At 39.2% G+C, this 11,759-nt stretch overlaps 1 protein-coding gene across 1 annotated transcript; it reads right to left on the bottom strand.

The window, feature by feature from the left end:
- Positions 1-948: 948 nt before the first annotated feature.
- Positions 949-1,902, bottom strand: LOC117983250 (uncharacterized). The gene has a single exon (XM_069499165.1). It carries the CDS (start codon positions 1,900-1,902, stop codon positions 1,051-1,053), a length of 852 nt encoding a protein of 283 aa, XP_069355266.1. The 3' UTR covers positions 949-1,050.
- Between the last annotated feature and the right edge of the window lie 9,857 nt (positions 1,903-11,759).

The raw sequence follows: 11,759 nt of genomic DNA, 5'->3' as shown, positions 1-11,759 counted from the left end.
TTGCCAGAATAACACGTCGTACCCCAAGGAGTGCGAAAGCATCGTTTGTGTAAATATTGGTGGCGCTCGGAGACTAAGTGCCGTCTTTGTCTCCACAATAAAAGAATAACCTCATTTCCACGAACAATGGAACAGTACTATTGCTTTACTTAGGGAAATTCTTAATAAACTACGGTAAAAGGAAATAAACAAAGGAGAGAAACAATACAACTACCTACTTGGCTATTTTTAATTTTTTTATCCGATATACGTCTACTTGGAGTTTCTCTACGTTATCAAATCAGAAATGAGGAGATCCGTAGGAGAACTAGAGTAACCGACATGGCTCAACGGGTTGCGAAGCTGAAGTGGCAATGGGCAGGGTGTGCCCTAAACCCTTGTCATTCTGAAAGGAGTGCACTGACAGACTGGCGATAGGTTGATGATGATGATGATCCAAAAGATTGGCGTCAATCTTGAAAACCGCACGATATTTTGTCACCGCATTAAAATTTCACTTCCCATCTGCATACCGGCCGATTGACGTAGACTACGAGTAACTCGTACGGGTCGTTAAAGTTGGGCTGGGCTCGTAACTCGTCGGTTTATATCTTTTGAGCCTCGCAACTTTGAGAAAACCGCACCATGTATTCTATTATCATGGAGTATACAAACATACACTAGTGTGTTCTTAGAGCTGGCAGATATATTTTTATCGTACTATCCTAAAAGAGATGGTCAAAATTTAACGTCACAGTATTATGGTTTTGCGATTTTTCCTTTGAAGGTTGTCTTTGAAGTAATATTACAGCATCATTAATATTTTAGATAATAATACTTGAAATATTTACATATTATTAATAGTATGTTAATGTGGTAGCACTTTTTGTAGGGTCAGCAACAAAGCTAGGTGTGCACCCGCCAGTACTAGTGACTATAAATAAAAAATATAAATAAAATGTTTTTATTTCGACCAACAAGGATCATATTGGTGTTAGTAATTACACGAAACTTAAACCTAATTGTTAGTAATTATTAATATTAGTGTTAGTAATTACACGAAACTTAAACCTATTTGTTAGTAAAAAATCTATAACTATTTAAATTAGGACAGGATCGATTTGCCAGCACGTGAATCATACAACAGTGATTCAAGTACTGGCAGTCGATCCTGTCAGAAAATACCTTCAGGAGGCCATTGGGGCTGGACCGGACTCTACGCAACAGGGATGTGCACCGCTTTCGCATAGTAGTATAAAAACAGTCTACATGCGCCTCGGCGAACATCCCTGACGCGCTGCAGAATCTGGGCAGCCCCATCAGCATCCTGAATGCATTATTATATTGTACACGCAGGGCATTGTACTGCTTTTGCGTGTAATCGATCCACAGGCTGCTCGTGTAGAAGGAGGTGCAATATGCTCTGAAAAGAGTGATTTTGACGGCTACAGAACAACGAGCAAACCTGCGGACGATCATGTTCGCCCTAACAGACAACGCCCTGCGTTCTCTCTCTATATCTGCATCGTCTTTCAGGTCAGAGGATATAACATGCCCCAAGTATTTAAACTGCTCCACTCTCTTTAGTGGAGTCTCATACAGCTTTATAGGTGGTACAGTGGGAGGAAGTGTTTTTCCCCTGGCCTGAAAGACCATGCATTCACTCTTCTTGACATTGTAGGTCAAGCCGTGACTGTGGGCATAGGTCTCACAAATGCCCAACAGTTTCGTGATACCACAGACAGACGCACTCAGCAACACCATGTCGTCTGCATAACTAATGTTATTGAGACACGCTCCATCAATATGACATCCGACACGCGTACTGCTAAGTGCCTCTATCAGCGCATTGACGTAGAGGTTGAAAAGCTTAGGCGAGGTTAAGCTATGGACGGGTGCATACCATATTAGCAAATTTTTCATTTCACTTATTATTTTATTATTTTTTAGTAAGTATTATTTTATTATTTTAAATTTATTTATTTATTTGTTTTATTGATTATAAATTCGGCAATGAAAATGAAATTATGTAAACCAAAAAGCAATTGAGTACAAGCAATAAGGCTTGTCGAAGATTTTTTTTGTCTATTATTAACTATAGTTTTCCACTGACACCTCTGTCCAATTCCGTGTCTATGGCCCATCACAACCCATTAACAAGTTCCAAGAACACAAAACACGAGAGTAAAGTTACATCATATCATAATAGGTGCGATCGTGCCCTCAAATATCGTTTCAGGGGCACTTAAGGCTAACTTTCCAATAAACTTAATATTTTTATGTGACGGCGCGGCTGTAAAAAGCGATGCCCTGACGTTTGTTGGGCTATTTCGCAGAAATTCGCGTTTAGGCTATGATTGTTATGATTCTGGTAAAAAGCTATGTCGCTCCCTTTTTTCGTGGGAGAAGCCATAAAATAGCCTTTCAACAACTTACAAGACCAGTGGGTCTGTAATGTAGTTTTTATCTGGAGTCAGAACACAAGTTACATTTGGTACAAATGTAGCTGCCGACGATGTGGCGGTGCTTACTTCACGAGGAGTCACCAATGTGGTAGCTCCGATGTGCAAACAACGAGGTCCAGCCATAGGTCTATACAAACTCAAAGAATTTATTCCAAATGGGTATTATTGTACACGTTTGGATAAACCACAATTATTAACAAATTATTCTTAAATTTTAAGATGATGGGACGGTGATTGGTCTCGTGGGAGGCTTCGGCCGTGGCTAGTTACCACCCTACCGGCAAAGCCGTGCCGCCAAGCGATTTAGCGTTCCGGTACGATGCCGTGTAGAAACCAAAGGGGTATGGGTTTAATAAAAACTGCCATACCCCTTCCAGGTTAGCCCGCTATCATCTTAGGCTGCATCATCACTTACCACCAGGTGAGATTGCAGTCAAGGGCTAACTTGTATCTGAATTAAAAAAAAAAAAACAATTACAATAATTCTCGATTTTTTTTAATGTTAAGACTAGGGTCAATATAAATGGTAGAAATACATACCTACTGCTTCACCGTGTATACGAATACCATACAAAAACTTGCCTTTCGGTAGACATGGACTATAGATACGCCATGTCTTCCGCTAGGGGTGTTGCTTGGCATACTTCTGGTGTACATTTTTGTGCGATGATGAGATCGCCACATATTGTTTAGTATATTATTTGGACGTTAAATAAATTTAACGTTAATGTTAACTCTATGTTATAGGTTGTTACCTGGAAATAGAGTAAATTACAATATTACCTTTTTTGGTTTTGTTGCGCTTTTTTAGGGAAAAAGGATAGGTTTTAGTGGTTTTAGCTGTCTATATACTGAAGAGATTTTACAAATTCGTTATTTTTTTGGATCATCATCATCATGATTAACACATTGCCAGCCCACTACTGAGCACGGGCCTCCTCTCAGAATGAGAAGTGTTTAGGTCATAAATTGCCAAGTACGGATTGGCAGAAAAAAAACAATACTACAAATTGAAGCCACCTACCACGATTATTAGGTCGCAAAAGCCGCTAGTTGTAATACCTTTCTGGTTTTTTGTAATGCGTGCTATCTAATATTTAATTTTTTTCTGTATGTTTATAATAAATTTAAAAAAAGAAAAAATAACCAGTGTTACCTACAAATAGCCGGGGTTTATATTTTGGTCATTATAAGCAAAATGTCCTTATAAACGATGTCGTTTGAAACAGTTTTGACTTATGAATAGCTAATCAGGACCCTTATTATGAATGCGAAAGTGTGTTTGGTTGTTACTTTGTTGGTTTATCACGTCGCAACGGTGCAACGGATTGACGTGATTTTTGCATAAAGACCAGGAGAGTGACATAGGCTACTTTTTTATCCCGGAAAATCAAAGAGCTCCCACGGGATTTTTAAGAAACTTAATTCCACGTGTACGAAGTCGCGGGCATCAGCTAGTTAACAATATTTAGGCAAAAAAAAAAAAACTTTGCACGCAGCATTCTAAAGTGAAATAATCACCCCCAACAAACTCGATAGAGGCAAACAATAAACAAGAGCTAAAACAAAAACAAACTATGGCACGCTCGGTTGACTAATAACACTGTACTAAAGGGCCATCGGATCTCAAGTGCGGCTCAAATTGAGGGGGGGGGGGGGTCGGGTAAAACAAAAGACGTATAGAATCGGAATAAATTATTGCATGTAAGCAATGAAGGGTTCGTATTGCCGCTAAGTAAAGTAAAATGCGGGTAAGTGCGAAAAATGAGTTTTGGGGTCATCGTCATCGTCAACCGATAAATTTTCACATATGGTACTCCTGTGGGACTTCCACATGTCAGACTTGCGTGCGTGGACGCGAAGCGGTCCGTCGCTCACAGTATGGTCACAGCCTTGAAATATATTCGTTAAACTGTGGTATGGTCCTCGAGTTTGTTGGCGTGCTGTGGTTCCAACATGCGTCTAAAACGAATGAAACCTCCTCATTTCTAATCTGAACCGCTAAGATTTGGAACATTTCCAAAGCTTTCCCTTCTTCTTCTTCTTCTCGAGTCGACGGTCACCTCAAACACGGGCCCAAAAAGCCGCAGTTGCGATAGTTCGGTCTTTTAAAGATAGCCATCGTGGTGAAAAGATTAGTCAGCCTACTTATCTGTTTGTGTAGTGGCTGCTTTCAGGGACGCGGGTGCTTTCCATGGCAATGGCATGGCAATAAAAACTTACAACAAGCTACCCGAAGTGATAAAAAACACGCCTAGTATACTACATTTCAAGCGGAAACTACATCATCTTCTTTTAAACATTACAAAATTAAAGTCTATTTCATGGATAAAAATTTATAATATAATTGATGAATTTGGACTTTTCTATGCGCTGATAAACTATGCTCTTGTCCTGCTTCTTTTTAAATGACTGGTTTATATTCTGTAATCACTGTATATTTTATTTTGTTTTTAACTACGACATGGAAATCCTTATTTTATTTTATCTGATTGAGTAATGTTTAAATTTTTGATTTCGTAAATGTAATGAACTAGAATAATTTTAATGTAATTGTAATATTCTTTAATCATTTGCACACCAGGACCTCGTAGAATGTGTAAGGCAACTCAACTGATGTAACACCTATATGTACCCACATTCCAGCGAATAAACGTTTATTATTTATTTATTTATTCCCCTCTAATTATAATATGGATAGGTACCTTCAAGTCTATAGTGGTATATAGACTTGAAGGTATAACGGGAAGTCGTCGGTCCCTTGTGTTAGCTTTTTATTTCATAAATTAATATTTGAGGCTATTTGACTAAAATAAAAAAAATACAAAGTCTTCATTTGACTCAAATTTAAATATAAAAAAATATATGTCTTGATTTGAATAATATCAGTATAAATATTTTTACACGTCATGATACTAAAATCATAACGTCTAATAAATAAGAACTTTTGGCGGTATTAACGACCAGTCTTGCTCTGTCAGTATTGACGCATTTTTTTAATATCGGTCACGAACGTAAATTTACGAATTACCTAATAAAGTGAATAATCAATAATTGCTTGACAAGTAAACGAAATAAAGTCACAATAAATAACTAATAGTGCTCGAGAGAAATAAACGTTTTACTTAACGGACTATGTATATCTATCATTTCATCGAGGAACCTAGCTACGATGTTACACTTGTGATCCCAAAATCGACCAACGCAACTAAAGAAGTTTTGACTACAAAAATCAAATGTGTGGCTTAGCTATGTTTTATTTTAGTTACTGTTAGTATACGTACGGCATATTGAGGTAAAAGGAACACTCAACAGTCTGTCTTTTTATTACTGCTATGCCTTTCGGTGTTTATTGAAAGGGTTGGAGAGGCACGAGCCCTTTATAGCCATTTGGTATAAACTTTGCGAATGAATAACGGCTTTATGGTTGAGTAAGTCAATGTGCTAGTACATATTATTTTGTTTTGGATTTTTGTTGGTAAAATAGTACTATTTTTTTCCAATTTTAATCGCTTCTTTTGAAAGAACAAAATGCAATCTAGTTAATTTGTTGAGCCTCGCTAGCTTAACTTTTAAAAGAGCGCTGAAAACCGAAAGGTCGCCGGTTCAAACTCCACCCGTTGCACTATTGTCGTACCTACTCCTAGCACAAGCTTTACGCTTAATTGGAGGGGAAAAGGGAATATTAGTCAGCTTGATAAACTTGGCTAATATTCTTTAAAAAAACATTAGGTACTTAGATATCAAGTGGCAACTTTACTGCTGTTTCATTATCATCATCATCAGCAACGGATAGGTGTCCACAGCTGGACATAGGTAAGGACTCCCACGCGCCACAGTCTTTGCGCTACCTGAATCCAGCGGCTTTCTGCGAGTCGCCTGATGTCGTCCGCCCACCTGGTCTTAACAAGGCTATCACAGCTTACAAAAAATACATAACTATTTATTTATAGATAAATACTGGTAGATTTTCTCTCATATCTATGAATACAAATACAATGATTGATCACCGGGCCCGCAGTGCAAAACTATAAGACCAATTACTTATTAATTAACCGTATCGGATATAGCTGATGAGCCGTCCATAATGAAACTATAAATCATACGAGCAGGTCCGCTCGAGTTCATTCACATGAATTCATAATACAAAACACCACAAGTAATATTATCATAGAGAGCTTTACCCGGCTGAGTTTGTTGTGGGCTTTTCTCAGACCTGGGCGCGTTTGGATCCCTGGTAGCTTTAGTTTCAAATTCGCGTAATAATTAAGTACCACCACTATATTATTGACTTCGACTTTGAATTTAGAGATGATGTCCGCAAGTTCGTCCGCGTGGTTTTAGGTTTGTTAAAAATCACCACTGGAATTCTTAATTTTCCTGATTGTAGGTACCAAATTTCGTAAAAATCCGTTGAACGGATAGGCCTTTAAAAATCGTGGGGAACTTTTTAATTTTCCGTGTGTTATTGACTGTCAATTTACCTAGTGACCTACATGTTGACACTCAGCGTTGAAAGTGAAACTACGAAGAACGTAGCAACAAGAGCAAGCCTCCAACGCGCGGTGCGGCGGAGAGGAGATGTTATCTCAAAGGGCGCATTCGTTATCAGACCCCCGACACATGGAGTGAGCCGGCTGTGGCACACATTTTGATGAGACATTTATATGGAGCGACTAGCTTACGCTACACAAATTTCAAACCCCTATTTCACCCCCTTAGGGGTTGAATTTTACCAAAAATTATTTCTTAGCGAATGCCTACGAAAGATGCGGAACTGACGATTCAAAAGCACATGTTGCCCGTACAAATGTAACATACAGAGTTAACCATTTTGATTCACCCACAAATCACAAACATGTTTTCAAAAACATTCGAAATTTAATTAGAAAATATGTTTGTTTTTTGTAATTTTTGGTGTCTCAAAATGGTTAGCACCCAATCAGATTGATTAAAAATTGACACATCCATACTAATATTATAAATGCGAAAGTGTGTCTGACTGTCTGTCTGTCTGCTAGCTTTTCACGGCTCAACCGTTCAACCGATTTTGACGAAATTTAGTACAGAGGTAGTTTGCAACCCGGGGAAGGACATAGGCTACTTTTGATCCCGGAAAATTTGAGAGTTCCCACAGGATTTTTAAAAATCTAAATCCACGCGTACGAAGTCACGGGCATCAGCTAGTGAAAAATAAAAGAAATTAAAAAGTGTTCTTTCTTGTACGATGGTATGGAACCCTTCTTGTGCGAGTCCGTCTCGCACCTGACCGGTCTTTTGTTTCCTCGAGTTTCGTATCACAACAGTACCTACTAAAGAAGTTTCACTTCAAAAATTGTAAAAGCTGCTCTACTTTCGATTCCCACTGATATACCTACAGCCATACAAATTCAAGTCCTAGATATGTCTCAAAAAGCATGTCTAGAGCTAAGTCAAAAGTCGCGAGCTATAAATAGGGACAAGGAATCAGGCCACGATATCACAATGGCAACCGACCGCGTTTGCGATGCTGAGTATAATGCATGATGTATTAGTACCGACTGCAGAAAAATTTTGCTATCAAGTTTCAGAGAGCTATGCTTCGATAACTGCAAAAAGATGTCGCTACTAGATGGCAGAAACAGTCGCTTCAGTACTGAGTGAGCATACACATTACAAATTTCGTCACTGGCAGTAAGCGGGCTGTAGCTTAGTGGTTAGAGCGTCGGGCGCGATCCCAGGAGACGCGGGTCGATTCCTGCCGGTTCGCAATTTTTGATGTGTATTTAAAATTATTTAGAAATTTCCTTCAAGTGTAGGTGAAACACTATAAAAATTATAAAAATATAGCTATGCTTCGAGTTTCTCTACGTGACCAAATCGGAAATGAGGAGATCCGTAGGAAAACCAGAGTGACCGACGTAGGTCACATAGGGTTGCGAAGCTGGAGTGGTAATGGACAGGGCATATAGTTTGACTAGCTTATGCTTTGGATAGATCCAACGTACATTTATTCGTGGACATATTTCAAACCCCTTTTAAACCCCCTTAGGGATTGTATTTTCAAAAATCTTTTTTTTAATTCCATTATAAGTTAACGATCTCACCGGGTGGTAAGCGATAATGCAGTCTAAGATGGAACCGAAATATATTGTAACATATCTATTATTAAGTATTTTATAAACCAGAACTTTTTAAAAACAAGAATTTTATATCAACTAATTTATTATTTTACTTGAAAACAGAAAAATTGTACAACGCCATAATTATTTATGAACTTAGTAATTTATTTCGCTGACCGTACAGCCGGACGGTCGAACACCGTGATAGCGAATCCAAGCTGAAATTTTAATTCCGATGTCTTATGTGAGCGACGTAAGCCTTTGTTTATTCATGAATCTATGAATCCTATACCTACCTATGACCTAGTTGGTAGGTACACTTGGTAATGCCTTGCCTCAGGTCTCGTGTTGAAGGGTTACCAGCCAGGAACTATAGAACTAAGCTGCGTGCGTACAGAACTGTCTTTTTTTTTTGCTTTACTCGAAAATGATCTGCTACCGGAAGTTAGCAGAGCATTATATTAACTGCGATTTTTTTTTTGTTAAAACGCCAGAACTATCTTTAAAAAGTATCAGGAAGTCTAGAACTCTTCTGCATGCGAATAGAACTCCTTTCAAAAAGTCAAAAGTCAAATGATTTATTCAAAATAGGTAATAAATTACTCGTATTGATGGTCTGGTATGGTGTTAGATTTGTAAGATATAGTGGTGATAATTATTACGCAAACTTAAAACTAAAGCTACGAGGGTTCCAAACGCGCCCAGGTCTGAGAAGAACCCACAACAAACTGAGCCGGGTATTCTTTTTATTATCACCACTTTACAAAATTATTGAAACTTATTAGAACTATCACAAAGCCGTTAAGCAACTCATTCCCAAGCTTGCTTATCATTTAAATAATCCTTTACATTTTATTTTTGATCTGCTGGCAAATGCTCTGCTAAGTTCACGGACACCCAGGTAACCTCCCCGTGTGCCTGAGTGTTGCGAGTCGGAACGTCCAGGGGAAAGAGCAGCGCTTGGGTCGGTGTACTCTGGTGACATGGTTAACAATTTCTCTTCATGGGATATTGTTAACCATGGCTAATTGACCTGGCAGGGAGGGGGTGTCCGTGTCAGTCGACGCACCCAAGGGGCATAGCCCCAGGAGCGAGGGTGTGGCTGTGATGAGTGGTTGGTGATGAGTGTTTCATCACCCATTTAATCACTGGCAGCCCCACCAGTTTTTCGCCTATCCAGTTTGGTGAAGGACGAGGGAGATGTTGAGGATGGGGAACGTGGAGAAGGAATTGCCCACCCCACGAGCCTTAGCCATCGGGAGGACCTGCGGATGATGGATGGCGTGCTGTGGTTCCGACATGCCTCTAATAGTGTTTGGGGACACGTAGTGCCCCAGTGGTGGGTCTACTGCGGCGGACATCTGCTGGCGGAGTAACGAGGCGTTGTTGGTCCCTTGTGCTCCGTCGTAAGCGGTGGATGGAACTTCGTGAGGTTTTTATAGTTAATCATAATAATCATAATCATAATCATTTATTTATTTTGCTCAGATATAGTAGGTACATGTAAATTATTTACATGGGGTCTTAAAAGTTAGGTAATCAGTTACATATCCTGCCAAGCATGGCGTGCAAAATTATTTCTAAATTATCTTCATAAATTATCTAATTTCATTAATATTGTTATGTCATCATCATCATTTAAATGTTTTTAATAATTCAAATGTCTATTTCTATGCATGCATTATTTAAAATTTGTCATTAAAAAAATAATTAACACTATAATAAGTTTTATTTAGTAGAAAATTAAACAAATAACTTCTAAAAGATCTGAGGTTCATTCCATAGCTGTGCGACGGTAAATGGTTATAAATACGTATTGCCGTACAGTACACATTCTTGGTATATAAAGCCAATCTTTGAACTGGTAAACAAATTTTATTTTTATGTCTGCTTATGAACTTACTACAAAACAAATTTTATTTTTATGTTAGCTTACCTTATACCAACGTTACTTACCAGCTGTCTGTCAATCTTTCTGTACGTCTGTTTTGTGTGCTGAGTAGTGAGCCAGCGATGGGTTGATGATGACGATGAAGCCCACCCGAGCGAAGCTGAGGCAGGCCAACTAGTCTTATAATATCGCTCTTCCCGGTTGTATGTAAAGTTGAGGCCCTGTCGTTAAGATGATTTATGATGTAAGGTTGACATTTATGACTTAACAGCTAAGGGAAGGCCTTTTAATCAACTATGCTAATGTTACGTGTTGGCGGTAGATCCCGCTAAATCCGGTTGCATGACGGGCGGTTAAAGTTAGGTTTTTTTACGGTTATTGTTAAACTTTGACCGTCAATAAAAACCGAGATAGTGCGAGTCGGACTCGCACGTGCTCGCACCTACCAAATAACACTTAATTTTTCTTGTGATGCAACTATAAATTTACGGTTTTTGAATTTTTCCCATTTTAATGAATTCTAGCCCCATAAACTACCTCTATACAAAACATCACATTATTTTATTAAAGACCCTATTCAGCAGCATCGGGATTGATTGATTGACTGAGTCAGTATTCATACCTCCATGATTAAGGTTCGTGGTAAAATTTTCGTCCAATTAACAAACCCTGACTCGTGCAAGCCATCATCATCATCAACCAATAGACGTCCACTGCTGGACATAGGTCTCTTGTAGGGATTTCCACAGGCCACGGTCTTGCGCCGCCTGGATCCAGCGGCTCCCTGCGACTCGTCTGATGTCGTCCAGTGTGTGGACCTAGTGGTGGGTCTTCCAACGCTGCGTCTTCCAGTGCGAGGTCGCCATTCCAGCACCTTGGGACACCAACGTCTATCGGTTGTACGAACTATGTGCCCTGCCCAGTGCCCATTCGCCACTTCAGCTTCGCAACCCGTTGAGCTATGTCGTTCGTGCAACCCAATCTGCTTTTATTGATGCTCAAAGTTTAACCGTAACTGTAACGTAACTTTAACCCTCTGTCATGGAACTATACCTGAGTCTAATGTCAATAACGTCCTAATTAAATCGCAGACTGCGAGGGAAGTTTAAACAAGATCCTACATAGTGTATTTCATAGTTTCCTTGTACAGTGACCTATTTATTATTGTTCTAACTGTATAAGTGTTAGGAAGGGTACCAACGGGACCCTAATTCTAAGCCTCCGCTGTCCGTCCTCGGTCTTCCATCCGTCCGTCTGTCAGCGGGCTATATCTCGTGAACCGTAATAGGTAGAGTCTAGAGAGTTGAAATTTTCACAGAATGT

Source organism: Maniola hyperantus, chromosome 6 (assembly GCF_902806685.2).
Source record: "Maniola hyperantus chromosome 6, iAphHyp1.2, whole genome shotgun sequence".
Classification (NCBI taxonomy): Eukaryota; Metazoa; Arthropoda; class Insecta; order Lepidoptera; family Nymphalidae; genus Maniola; species Maniola hyperantus.
This window is presented reverse-complemented; position numbering and strand designations above follow the sequence as displayed.